General features: G+C 49.5%; 1 protein-coding gene across 1 annotated transcript in view; it reads left to right on the forward strand.

The window, feature by feature from the left end:
• Positions 1–165: 165 nt before the first annotated feature.
• CHAF1A (chromatin assembly factor 1 subunit A) overlaps positions 166–14,089 on the forward strand; it is a 14,581-nt gene continuing 657 nt past the window's right edge. Inside the window, exons 1-7 of the mRNA XM_028500213.2 lie at positions 166–433; positions 2,926–2,976; positions 4,266–5,131; positions 10,874–10,930; positions 13,157–13,386; positions 13,540–13,600; positions 13,938–14,006. Of these exons, the coding sequence (XP_028356014.2) occupies positions 166–433; positions 2,926–2,976; positions 4,266–5,131; positions 10,874–10,930; positions 13,157–13,386; positions 13,540–13,600; positions 13,938–14,006 (1,602 nt within the window). The remainder of the gene's footprint in view (positions 434–2,925; positions 2,977–4,265; positions 5,132–10,873; positions 10,931–13,156; positions 13,387–13,539; positions 13,601–13,937; positions 14,007–14,089) is intronic.

A 14,089-nucleotide genomic window follows, 5' to 3' on the forward strand; every position in this document is an offset into this window, starting at 1 on the left:
AGCTCAGCCAGTCACAGTGTCGGGCTCTCAACTTGACACCACCCAACACCAATCGCAGGGCGCCTGCTCCCTGCCAACGACAGGCGGCCGAGAAGAAGCCCCGCCCACCGAGGGAATATCAATAGGGGAGCCATGGGAGCAATGGAAGCCTCGGCTCTCGCGAGGATGCTCCCGGAGCTCCCCTCTTTCCGAGGAGGACCGTCACGTGACTCGGCCTCACCCAATCCGCGCGTGGGCCGCGGGGGTCGCCGCGGTTCCCGCCAAATACGAGCGCGGCGGCCGCGGCAGCAGCGGCGCGGGCGGGAGGGCGAGCAGCAGTGGCTGCCTGAGCGGAGCCCGCGCCTCCGCCGCCTGAGGGGAGCTCGAGACGCCGCCGGGGCAATGCTGGAGGAGCTGGAGTGCGGGGCGCCGGGCGCCCGCGGAGCGGCCGCAGGTCGGTTCCGGCCCACGCCGAGGGGAAGGGGGGGCGCGGCGCGCGGCCTGTGCGGGCTGAGGCGGCGGTTTGGGGGCGGACGGGCCTCCCGGCCTCGGGCCCGCTCCTCCCCGCCTGGCGTTCGGTCCGTGGAGCCGTTAACAATCCCGAGGAAGGGCCTTGCAGCCCGAAGGGCACCCTCCTTTACGTTATTGTTGCAGCCGCAACCATTTTTTTTCCGGCACTTTTGCGTCAATTTGTCCTTCCAGAGCGCTTTGCGGTGACGGGTGTGTGTGTGGCCAGGAGGGGAAGCTGAGGCCCAGGGAGGCGAAAGGGACGGGTTTGCAGGTTACCGAGTGCGTTTGTGTCCCCTGGACAAGTTGGACTCTGCAGCGGCCCTGTGGCCGGGTGGGGAAACTGAGGTCCGGGGTCACACGGGTTCGGGGACCAGAACAGCTGCGTCTCCGGGTCAGGGCCAGCCCAGGTAAGCGGCCTGAATGGTGGGGGTCTCGGGTTCTTGATGCTGCCGGATATGCATGGTGAAGACCTGTCTTTCTGCTTCCTGTGTCTTGGGAGGGGGCTTTCTGGCGCCTGGCAGGCCCTCAAAACGTGGGGTGGTGAACCAAGGAAGACCAGACGGCTTGTTTCCCCTGCTTGACTCCCATTTTACCACCAGCACTTGGCACAATGCCTGGCACATAGTAGGTGCCCAATAAAGATGGGCTGGTTGGATGAATTAAGGGTTGGTAGGGACATCAACTAGTCTAGTTCAGGGTTTTTCAGCCTCAGCACTACTGACATTTGGGGCCATCCTGTACGCTGTAGGGTGTCGAGCAGCATCCCTGACCTCCACTCATTAGATCTCAGTAGCAACCTCTTCTTCCCAGTTGCGACAACCAAATATGTATCCGAGCCATTGTCAAGGGGCCCCCTAGCTGAGAACCACTGTGCTAATTGTTTCCAGACTTCGGGATTTCAAAGAGACATAGAATTCATATAAATAAAGTTGGGACTGATTGTCATTTGACCCATTAAGCATGTTTAATTTAAAAATTTTAAAAGCACCATCTGTTTTGACCATGCACCATAAAAGGGAAGGATGTTTTAATGCCAGCTAAAATTAGGAGGGATATAATTTCAGGATAAAGAGCAGTGGTAAGTTTATACAGAAGTATTTGTTAATTTGTATGTGTACCTTTGAACAATCTGAATCCCTGGATGGGATCCCTTTTTATGTCGACCTGAGGTTGCTTCTGGGCCCTGGGTCACCTTTGTTCCACTTGCATCAAAGCTGGTGACTCAGGGCCATGCCAATAAGTCCTTTTGGTTGTCCTAAAAATAAATTTAAGTGGCTAAAGATTCTGTATCCTTCAGCTGATGGGGGGGAAATCCATGTTTTTGGTAACTGAAAACTTGAGAATGATATCTTGAAATGGGTAGAAAGGAAATGTGAGTCTCTGGGTACTTTTCTTATATTCCAGGCTTGGAAGTGGGGAGAGCAGCTTCATCTAAGGGCAGCTGAGTTTTTTAAAAGGCCCTGATCTGCTTTTAAAAAATACTCACTTGTATGTATCTTTTTTAAAAAAAAATGTAGATTGGCCAAAATAACTAAACTAGACTTTTCCAAGCCAGATCTAGCGGGTGTCAGCTTCTAAACTTATTCTAACCATTTGAAGATATTTATCCAAAGATTTGGTTCTATTTATAGTCATTTCTGCATCAGCTTTGATATTGTTATGCTTTTTTTGAGATTTTTTTGTGTGTGCGTGCAGGAAAACATTCTCCCTTATCACTTCTTGACAGCACTTCAGCTCCAGCTTGGCAAGCTTGAAATGCTTTAAGATGTATTACCTTTTATAAACTCTGTTTTGAAAGAAAATAAGCCCTCTTCTAATTTTACAGATTTGTCGTTGGGGAGGGGTTGGTTTGGAGGAGGATGATTTGGTCTCATATGAATGGTGAAATCAGTGATACAATGTTTTCTCTCATCTCTACTTTTACTCAGTCTTCTTTTCATTGTCCCTGTTACTGTGTTCATTGGTTTCCCACTATGTGCCAGGCCCTGAGCCCGTGCCACAGGTACAGTGTGGAACAAGTCTCCCTGCTGTCATAAAGCTGGCATTCTGATGCGGGGGGAGACATAAACACAGAAGTCTAGAGTGATAAGTGCTCAAGGAAAATAAAACAAGCTGTGACCGTGTCCAGGGCAGAATTTCTCAACTCATTAACATTTTAGGGCCAGATAATTCTCTGTCGTGGGGCGCAGTCCTTTGTGTTGCAGGATATTTAGCAGTATCCCTGTCCCCTACCCACTAGATGCTGGTAGCGCCCTCTCTCCAGTCATGACAGCCAGAAATGTCCTTAGATGTCACCAAATGTTCCTGGGGAGGTGGGATTAGGGACGAAATCAGCCACACTGGACAACCACTTTGTATACAGTAGGTACTGCATGTGTGTTTGTTACTTCATTATTTCCAGCACTTAATAACTTATCCTTTGACACTTATTCACAGCCATGGATTGCAAAGACAGACCAGCTTTTCCAGTCAAGAAGTTAATACAAGGTAACTTTCTGGGAATGGGTTAAATATTTGTTCCTGGTTTATATCCCTCATTGTCTTCTCAATTATATTTTCCATTCCCCTTGAGCAGAGGCCATCTCTTGGGGTCCCCAGCAGAAGCCTCCAAGGGGCTGAAGGGGAGAAAACAGTTGCATCTTACAACTGGAAGCTGGGAAACCTGTTTCATTACACTGCTGTTGCCTGGAGCATATCCAGAGGTTGCCGCCCTTACAGTTGGATTTCTCTACTCCAGCACTGTTGACATTTTGTAATGTTTTTGTCATGGGGGGCTGTCCTGTATACTGTGGAGAGTTTAGCAGCATTCCTAGCCTCGTCTCCCAAGTCATGAACAACCTTTAATGTCTCCATACGTGGCAGGCACAGCTGCCCCTGGTTGAACAGCGTTTTACAGGAAGTGTCCCCAAATCCGTTCGTGTAAAAAGGGGGATGGATTTACCCTTAGGCCAGGTTAGTGGCTGGACTGTATAAAAAAGGGTGGTTTCTGGTTTTCAAAGCTTGGTTATCTGGTTCCCCTGTAGCAGTTTGCCTTCTCCTGTGTCAACTGATAGCAGGTTTGGTGTTGGTGGGAATCACATGAAGGGCAGCCGTCTTCTGAGGTTAAAGAATTAGGGGCAAACCATAGAATCCAAGGGCATGATAATTTTATAAACTGACCAAAAACAGGCTTGTTTGTTGAGTCTATTATATTAGAAAATAGTTAGTAAGATGTTTGGGCATTGAGTACATGTGGACTCCTTGGGAAATCACTCACCTGAACTTCCTCACTCTCTTGAGGTGTTGCTGTGTATCTCTTGGGACCAGCCAGAAGGCTGGCATGCAGTAGGAGGGTACTTGTTTCCTTGGCAAGAAAAGCTAACAGCTTGGGATGCTGGGAGCAGAAAGAAGTCTTTCTGCAAATGGATCTATCTCTTTCGCTTTTCAGAGCCAGATGCACTTATCTTCAAACGAGATTTCCACCCATAATAAATAACTTTGGAATTTGAACTGAATCTCAAACAGATCAGAAAGTGTCTTCTACTTTGAAATTCTTGCAATGTCCCCGCTATGAAAGCTTGTCAGTTTTTTGTTTGTGTGTTTGTTGCTTTTGCTTTTAATTAGGATGTTGGAAAAGTACATAATGAGAAGATAACCCCTTTTTAAACTGTAGAAATTCCCCCCACCCCCAAGCACAGCAAGGTTGATTACTCATTGAGCACGTGGAATATTAAAGCATTCATCGTCACTCTTCACATTCTCACTCAACAGACAGCCTCCTTCTCTTTTGGTTTCAGCTCGTCTGCCGTTCAAGCGCCTGAATCTTGTCCCAAAGGAGAAGACTGACGACGGGTTGGACGACGTGGGGGGCGCTCAGGGTGCTCCTGTGCAGGGTCACGCCCCTGATTTAGAGACCTCTTTGGACCACTTGGAGGACAACTGTCACGTGGGCTCCGACATAGATTTTAGGCCAAAACTTGTCAACGGGAAGGGCCCCTTAGATAACTTTTTAAGAAGTCAAGTCGAAACCAGTATTGGCCAGACTGTGGTCATAACCGATTTGACGGAGGACTCGAGTGACCCACCGGACGGTACTGTGGGCCACGATAAGCTAAATTCTACAGTCTCTCCCTCCCAGGAGAATGTAAACGGGGTCACAGAGGAAGCTGGAGATGACAGGGGGCTGCCAACGGTCAGTCAGAAGGACGAGCTGGCGTTTCCCGAAGAGGCCCTTTCAGACCTCCCGTGCAAGACGGAGGCGGGGGGTGCTGACTCGGGGGGCATGGAGAGGAGGGGACTCGCACAGAAGGGGTCGCCCCAAAGCTGCCCCGAGCTGACCGGTGGCCTGAGAACGTGCTCAGAGAAGGACCAGGACGGCTGGAGCGGGGCCAGGGGCATCCTGTTCAAAGGGAAGGTGCCTGTGGTTGTCCTGCAGGATATCCTGGCTGCCAGACCCCGAGCCAAGTCTCCTCCTGCCACACCTCCGGGCCAGGCTGTGCCCTCCGAGAGCGAGACGCTGGAGTCCAGCCCCGAAGAGGACTCTGTCCTGAGCCATTCGTCCCTGAGCTCCTCCTCTCCCACCAGCTCACCCGAGGGGCAGTCTGCGCCCGCCAAGCAGCACAACAGCCCTAGCCCCCTCCCCGCCTCCACACCCGTCCGCAGAGTGAGTATCTCCCCCGAATCAGTGCCGTCGGAATCCAGAGGCTTCTGGGTACGGACCCTCACTCCTCACCCGGGGACGCTGTGTCCCCCAGATGGCTAGTGGCCGAGCAAGTGGTGCCGGAGACCAAGTCCTGTGACTTTCCGGCATCGAAAGCTATTGGGGTGTTTGGTTGTGTGTATGTTGCGATGTGCTGATGGTTCCGTGAGTCCCCAGTGTGTCGGTGCCATCCTGGTAGCACTGTTCACACCTAATTAACGGTGCTGGTCACCTCAGCCACTTTAGTGACTAACAGGTGTAAGCAGGTGGCTGTGACCCTTGACTCAGCCTTTAGCTTCAGGTCCCTGCATGCCTCCTGTTCCAACACAGACTCATAGGGCCGTTGCTGTCAGTAAGCAGTCAGTAAGCGTTGGTGGAGAGACCCCAAGACGGCAGGAAGAATAAAACGGGCATTCTTTAGGGTCAGCTCTTGTCAGCACGGCCTGCCCATCTTAAAAACCTCACCCAGAATGGCAAGAACAGGAGAGTCCTGGCACCATGTTTAAGGACCTGGACAGGTGACTTTGGAAATGCCTGTTTCTGTTACTGGCTTCCGAGCGGCACAGTGACCGATGTCTCTGTTCTCACCTGTCCTTGTGGTCCTGTGGGTAAAACTGATAGACTCAGTCAAGAATACCAAAGCATATTGAATAGTGTTCTTTGGTTTTTTTTTTTGTTTTGTAGCACTTGTGTTTGTTCACATCAGGCTTTCACATAAGATTGGATCCTGGGGTGGGTTGTTCATTTGCTAACTGTACCTGCTTAATCTGACCATAAACCACCAACCTTGATTGCTTTCTAAAATTCGATCTCTAAGGGACTAGTTATTTTTCTAGATGGTTCCATTTCTTGTCTTTTACCTCCTTGAGGAGATTGGAGAACGGGAAAAATGGCTTCCTCTTTAGGTACACAAAATATCAATCCAGAGCGGGGCCGTCTTTTTTCCTTCTAAGTTTCTAAATGTGGCAGACTGACATACTCATTTTTTAAACTTCCATCTGAGCTTTTACCCAGACTCTCAAAATCCGAGTTTGAGTCCCTTGCCGTCAGCCATCTTGTTCTGCTCTGTCCATCCAGTTGCTCAGAATCCTTCCAGACTGCTGCTTCTGCTTTGCAGAGCTACTTTGTCACATGACTCATGACAGCCAGTGAACTTGGAGAACAGAACATGTACACATGTTTCCATTCTCCTTAATAGCTTCATTTTTTTTTTAAGTTTGTTTTTATGCCCATAGCCAAGCCTGAGGACTGGGCAGCCATGCAATTGGGCCTTGTCACAGAAGACTGTTACTTCTTGTCCGCTGGCGTGAGTGGCCATGCAACATCTGAGCACATGAAACCAAGTGTGATGCGTTTAGGAAATCCTGCCTCTGAGACGCTCAATCTGGCTCTGAACACAGGCTTGGAGTTTTGAGATGTTCAAAATCACTAGAAGACAGTGTTACCACACAGCTTTGCAGATAATTCACACTGCAGGTGGCGAAGCCTTCAGGCCCCCCACCCCCACCCCCCAGCCTGTGGCAGGAAATCGCCCCAGTCACGCACAGGATGGGAGTAGAGCCCCGTGACTTTGGGTGACAACACAGGTATGAGAGCGAAATGGAATGATCACCAGGAGGTGCTTGAGGGCCTGGCGGAGACAGCCCACCTCGAGCCTCACACACTCAGCTTTCCAGTTTAGCTCCTCACCTTTTGGGAGTGCTGGATTTCCTGGTTGGTTGGTTTCATGCTTGGTACCTGACCTTCACACCTTTCCCTGCTGTGGGCGCAAGTTTTTCCTGACCCCTGTGACTGTGGGGAATACTGTTGTTCTTCCGTTTTCCCTCTCTGTCTCCTCCTCTCCAGACTGTAGGCAGACACTTGTTGAAGGCTTACAGATTGTTTCCTATTACCATGTCATGTGTGTGGTTTTTATTGGGCTCCGTTAGTTCTGGACTTGGAATCGTAAAATCTCTGCATTTGGAACCCCTAAGCATTTGCTGGTCCTCTGTTTTGTGTGTGTGGGTGGGTGGGTGGGTGGGTGGGTGTGTCCCCTGAGAGAGCTTTGTTTCGTTTTTGTTTTTTAATAAATTTATTTATTTATTTTTGGCTGTGTTGGGTCTTCGTTGCTGCGCGCGGGCTTTCTCTCATTGCGGCGAGTGGGCTTCTCATCGTGGCGGCTTTTGTTGCGGAGCACAGGCTCTAGGTGTGCGGGCTCAGTAGTTATGGCTCGTGGGCTCTGGAGTGCAGGCTCAGTAGTTGTGGCACACGGGCTTAGTTGCTCTGCGGCATGTGGAATCTTCCCAGACCAGGGATGGAACCTGTGTCCTCTGCATTGGCAGGCGGATTCTTAACCACTGCGCCACCAGGGAAGTCCCTGTTTTGTTTTTTAAAGTACTCCCAGGTATCTAGAGAGTCTGACTTTGGAAAACAATTTAGGAACACCTTTTTGAGATAATCCAGGGTCTCTTGATTAGCCAGAACGTGACTATTTGTCATCAGAGCTTTTTACCACCTAGGATAGAACCATTTCTCCAGTTTGTTTGCAGTTAGATGTGTAATTCAGCCTACATTATTGATGACTCAAGATTATTGTTCCATAAAGGATTGTGTGGATACAGTGTTGTTATTGGAATCTATGGCTTGCCTCTGTACAGATGCTGGAACTGTTTCCCAGGTAATTTAAATTATACAAGTATTAAATTCTCCATGTTTAAAAAAGATCACTGAAACATTGCAGCCCCCTTTGGCTTTTTTCTGTCCCCCAGGTTGCCACTATCTTCATCTTATATTTCTCTGTGTGGTGTGTATGTGAGAGATCCCTAGGAATAAACAGTATCATTTTTGTTTCTTTACATGGGCTGTATAGTGTAAATATGTTTCTTTTTCATTCCAGGGTGTCTTAGCAGTTTTTTACATTGGGATGGGAAGATCTCTTTTATTTTTATTTTATTTTATTTTTTTTCGCGGGCCTCTCACTTGTGGCCTCTCCCGGTGCGGAGCACAGGCTCCGGCCGCGCAGGCTCAGCGGCCACATCTCACGGGCCCAGCCGCTCCGCGGCATGTGGGATCTTCCCGGGCCGGGGCACGAACCCGTGTCCCCTGCATCGGCAGGCGGACTCTCAACCACTGCGCCACCAAGGAAGCCCGGAAGATCTCTTTTTAACTGCTGTATCATACGCTGATGGTCCCGTGATGGTGTGGATAAACTGCAGTTTGCATAGTCATTCTCCTTGACGGATATTTCTGTTGTCTCTAATTCTTGGCCTTGACAGACAGTAATTGTCATGAGCTTCCCTGAGTTGTTAAGTGGAACTGCAGGCTCACAGGAACGGGCGTGTCAGTTTTTGCCTGCTCTCAATCCCCACATGCCTGGACCAGTTAGGGTCATGTCTCCCCTCCGCCTGCTGTCAGGTTTCTAGCTGCTGTGGGGCCTATCCCAGCCATCTCTCCTCCCCTCACTTACTGCTGCTTACTTGCTCTGGGCCTAGAAATTAGATCTTATGTATCACATCAGAGTGAGTGGGCCCTAGGATTCTCCCGAATAAAGTACAGGAATTTTACCTCACAGACGCGGTTATATCTGCCTTGACTCTTTGGGGTAGTTGATGTGTGTGTTTCAACCTCATTGTGGAATCCTGGATCTTGTTTTTTGGTAGCTGAGTTCCACGTTGGTAAAATGTGTGGCCTATATTTTAAGAGAGTTCTGTAAATACTTGGGCCAAAGGTCAAGAAGATTAAAATTATATCTGTTCAGTAAGGTGTATCCGAGTGCCTGGTAAAGCAATAGAGATACTAGTTTTAAATAAAATCGTAACTGCTCTGGTTGTTGGATATCGTTAAGCCAGCTCTTGGTAGTCACGTCAACTCTCTCATTCCTGGACTCACAGCAAAGGGGAAGATTGTGAAAGGCACTGATTCTGCAGCTGAAATTCAACAAGTATGGGCAAGACCGAACAGGTGCGTCCTGCTCCCCAAACACCCTCATATAGCGGTCTGGCAGTCACGTTTGGTGCTACCATCTTTGAACACAAAGGACAATGATATAGACACAGCACCTTACAAGTCCTGCTGTTAAATCCTTTCTTGTGGGGCTCAAGTCGCAGGCTTGGCAGGCCAAGTGGATGCTGGAGAGGCAGGTGCTTTTTCTTAAGCCCTTGGTAAGACGGCTTTGGCGTTTCTGTGGGCGCCTGAACGGTGAGGTGGGATTGAGCACTCTGCCAGTCATAGGGCTTTCACATGCCGGTGCGCGGCCCTCTCCTGAGGGAAGGCTTAGTCCAGAAAGGACTCAGTGCGTCCTGAGTAAGAAGGATGTCTTAATCTGTAGTTTTCTTCGGTAGGAAGTCTTAGGGCGAGGCTTTCCCAGATAGAGGAAGCACTGTTTTTACATAGTTTTGTTGGCATGTCAGACAATTTCAAGAGAAATGGGCTTTCGGTTTTTCAGCTTGTCTCATTTTCTGGCTGCCTCCTCAAGTCTAAAATGAGCCCGGGTGGGTATTTCTTTCCAGCCTGAATTCTCCCCATTGGTCTTCCATGCAATGAATGGTCTGTTTGCCAGGATTCCCTGCTCTGGAGGTAGCTTAGGCCAGTAGCCTGGACTCCTTGTGCATATTCCTACCTGGGACCATTTAGCCAGCATGGCGAGGGAGTCCAGCCGTACGTCTTGGTCAGTCCTTGTAGCCCATGCTCAATTTGAAGCAGGACGATAGAGAACGCTGTGCTCTAGAACATAGGGGTTCTAGACCAGATTGCCACCTCTGGCCAGCTGACCTTTCTTCCTGGGCATTTACTCTGTGTTCTAAGAAGCAGGGCTGCGCCGGGCAGGGGGTACAAACATGGGAATCCAGCCCGTACACGTGTCTTACTTGACTCACGGGGTGTTGATTTGTAGACATTACAGGCAGATCTTGGAGATAATGCGGATTTGGTTCCAGATCCCCACAGTAAAGCGAGTATCACAATAAAGTGAGTCACGTGGATCTGTTGGTTGCCTGGTGCATATAAAAGTTATGTTTACACTGTACTGTAGTCTATTTAGTGTGCAATAGCATTATGTCTGAAAAAAGCACATACCTTAATTAAAAAATACTTCACTGCAAAAAACGCTGTTGTCTGAGCCTTCAGCAAGTCGTTATCTTTGCAATAGTAACATCAAAGATCACTGACCACAGATCACCATAACAAGTATAATAATGATGAAAAAGTTTGAAATGTGAGGATTACCAGAATGTGACACAGAGACACAAAGGGAGCAAATGCTGTTGGGAAAATGGCGTTGTGTTGGTGTGCCTGTACTCACACAGGAAATTTTCACTGTCGGCCTCTCCGGGGAGAAGCACAAGGGGCAGCAGCAGTACTGGGCTGCGTGCCTGTAAGACTCCGTCCTCTGTGGCCAGGGAGCCTCCTCTCCAGATGCCTACAGACCTACCACTCTGTGTCTCCCTGACACCAAGGCCCCTGGCTGTGGCTTCTTTTTTCCAGCTTGGCCTCCTATGTTTTTTGGTTATCTGCCTCCCGGTCTCCCCTTTTATCCCTACATGCGTTGGAGTTTATGATCCAACTAAGAAGGTTTGGTTCTGTTTGTTGGAACTGGTCACCGGGAAAGGTTTTCACTGTTGTTGTTTTACATTGTTTCCTCCTTGCCCTCCCCAAGGACTGTGCGGTATGTTAAACGTGTTAAAGTGATTGAAACAACCCATGTTTACAGATCAATGTCTTTCCTTTCAGATAAGTAAGAAATTGGTCAAAGGCTCTGCAGAGAAGAACAAGATGAGACTGCAAAGAGTAAGACATGTCCCCTGAAATAGAAAGTTCCCCTGGTGCACTTTTTGCAGTAAATAGGAAGCAAAGCCCTTTGCCCTTCTCTGGCCCCGTTTTCACTCACCCCTGCTTGTTCTGAGCATTATTTTGATTCTTGCTTCATTTTGCATAACTGGGCCTCGTGCTTATGGGTTGCAACATTTTTAGGTTTGTTGAATCCTAAGGTTTTGCACGTAGGCTTTTCTAAGCTCTTTTAATTAGTACTGACTATCGTAATAGTTGGGCAGCCCTACTGTAGTTTAAAATTGCCTTAAAAAGAACCCAGTGGCTCTCCCTGCACCCCAGCCTCCTACACGCATAGATTGAAGTTCCATCCCTTCCCAGGCGCTGTACCGTGGTGACCCCTACATTAGATGGGTGATTACTGTTTAGTGGTTCCCTGGTGAGTCTTCCATTCTGTTATCTGGAGGTCACCACGTTTCACACCCAGCAGTGCAGGGGCCTTCTTCCTTACTGGATGAATTGCAGAGAAGGCCATGGGCTTCTTCCCTGACCAGCTCACGGAAGGGGCGCTGATGACAGTTGGCTGTGGGCTCACCAGGCACTTCCTGTGCCGTCTGACGCCTTATGGCTGTGTTCGATTTTTGTGGGTCAGATTTTGATGGCTTTTTTAGAGTTTATCTCATTCTTCATTGTAGTTTCAGAGATGGGCACCTGCGGGGCAGGAGTGGGGACGCCCCGATTCCAGAAGCCTCCTGTCCTCATAGTTAGCAGTCACCACCCGGCACTCGCGGCTGGTATCGTTACTCAGCTACTCGATCCAGACCAGCCCCTTCTTCAGGTATCCCACGAGTCACGTGCGGAGGGTACCTGGCAAAGACTTTCTCAGATCTCTGCCAGCATGCCTCCATGGCTCTTGTGAAGCGAGCATAGGTTGATCAGGGCAGAGGGTAGGATATTCTCTAGGGACAAGGGCATGATCATAGGCCCATACCAGAAGCTGAGTTGTCGGGCTTCTGCCAAAGGTGAGAAGCCCATCTTTGGTGGTTCCTGTCCTTGAGAATTACCCTGCGCTATGTTAGAAGGTAATGCCCTTCAGTCTGGGCGGTGAAACTTGTTTAATACAAAATCAAAATTATATAATAACCCAGCGCCCCAGGCCACATACGAATTCTTTGGAATGAGGAACTGATGTGATTAAAGGAGATGTTCCGCTTTAAAGAATATCCAAGAAACTAGCTGTTTCCTCCTGCTGGTGATGAAACGGCACTGCCGTAGTCACAGAGATCCCTCTGGGTCCTTTCTTAACATCTGACCTTTTCAGATCCCAAGAAATGTTTGTTCGTTTTGGTTTTTTGAGAAATGGTTTTAAAGATAAAAAGAATTTTTTCTTTTGAGAAATGGCTGTAAAGATTTAAAAAATTTTTTTTTTGCTTTTATTTTTTAATGTATTCTCATCTGTTCCCCACTGTTGTTTTTTGTTTTTGTTTTTTTAATATTTAATTAATTAGTTTATTTGGTTGCGCCGGGTCTTAGTTGCAGCAGGCGGGCTCCTTAGTTGTGGCATGCGAACTCTTCGTTGCGGCATGCATGTGGGATCTAGTTCCCTGACCAGGGATTGAACCCGGGTCCCCTGCATCGGGAGCGCGTAGTCTTATACACTTGCGCCACCAGGGAAGTCTCAGTTACCCCCGTTTTTAAGACTTGCTCGTCAGGTTCCCCCTCCTTGTCTCATCCCACTCTCCCATTTCAAGAGAAAGAAAAGAAACCCTATTGTCTGGAATAGTTTTGGGGGGACGGGAAGGAAAATGTTTTTGTTTTGAAGGTAGGGAGGCAAAACCTGTGGGTGTTTTTGTGTCTTTATTTCACCACAGCTTTCTGAGCAGATAAATGCAGTTCAGACCCAACAGCAGGTACCCGGTGTAGGCAGTCTAGAGGTGCTTACTTAATCTTTTTTAATTAAGTAGAAATTGACTCTCCTCCCACGTTTGAAGACGGTGTCTTAAACGGACCTTACTTTGAATTGCCCAGACGGTCCTGTGGCAGTCGGCTAACCCTCATCGCCTTTCTCATGACAGAAGGAAATGTAATGGACTGAAAAGTCCCCTCTTTGTAAGGACGCTGACCAGCAGGCTGCTCCCGGGGCTGGTCCTTCGTGCCTCCCCTCCGCTTGCGCACGGCCGCCCCCGGACGCTGGCGCGGCCCTTCGTGGCATCCGCGGGGCTGAGCTGTGGACCGTCTCCCGTGCAGGATAAGGAGCGCCTGGGCAAGCAGCTGAAGCTCCGGGCCGAGAAGGAGGAGAAGGAGAAGCTGAGGGAGGAGGCCAAGCGGGCCAAGGAGGAGGCCAGAAAGAAGAGGGAGGAGGAGAAGGAGCTGAAGGAGAAGGAGCGGCGCGAGAAGCGGGAGAAGGACGAGAAGGAGAAGGCAGAGAAGCAGCGGCGCAAGGAGGAGCGGCGCAAGGAGCGCCAGGAGGCCCTGGAGTGGGTGCCCCGCCCCTCCCCGCCCCCGCCCCTCCCCATGCTCGGCCTCGGCCTCGGCCTCGTCCCCGTCCGGCTCCCGGGGGACACTTGCCCACTTGCCGGGCGTGGGCCGGGCCTGTGCTGGTTGGTGAAACTGAGTTTGACGTCTCTTAGGGCTAAGCTGGAGGAGAAGAGGAAAAAGGAAGAGGAGAAACGGTTGAGAGAAGAAGAAAAGGTAGCATGTTCTCCCAGAACTTGGCATCTTCCTGTGTGTTTGAGAAGCGAGGTCTTTTGCCTGATTACTGCTGGATATCGGATATCGTCCCGGAGGTAGTGGGAAGCGGGGCGGGGGGGCCCAGGGACTGACACGTGCCTGCTGGCTTGACATCCCGGTCCTTCTGCAGCTCTGACCTTTTGAGACTGCCTGGTACCCGCTTGTGGGTTTTGAGAGCTAACATCAAAATAATGCTTTCAACCTAAAAATGCTTGGGGTTCAGTTCTAGGGGCTTTTGCATGTTTTAAAACAATTTATCTTCATTTCTTCCTCATCCTCCTCTTCTCTTACATTGCAGCGCATTAAAGCTGAGAAGGCGGAAATCACGAGGTTCTTTCAGAAACCAAAGACTCCACAGGCCCCCAAGGTGAGCAGCTGGCTTCCTTTGGCTTTACTTTGGGGCTTTGTCAGGCTGTTCCTTTTGAAAAATAAAAGGACGTCTTCTGACCC

The sequence above is a fragment of the Physeter macrocephalus genome, chromosome 2 (assembly GCF_002837175.3).
Source record: "Physeter macrocephalus isolate SW-GA chromosome 2, ASM283717v5, whole genome shotgun sequence".
NCBI lineage: Eukaryota > Metazoa > Chordata > Mammalia > Artiodactyla > Physeteridae > Physeter > Physeter macrocephalus.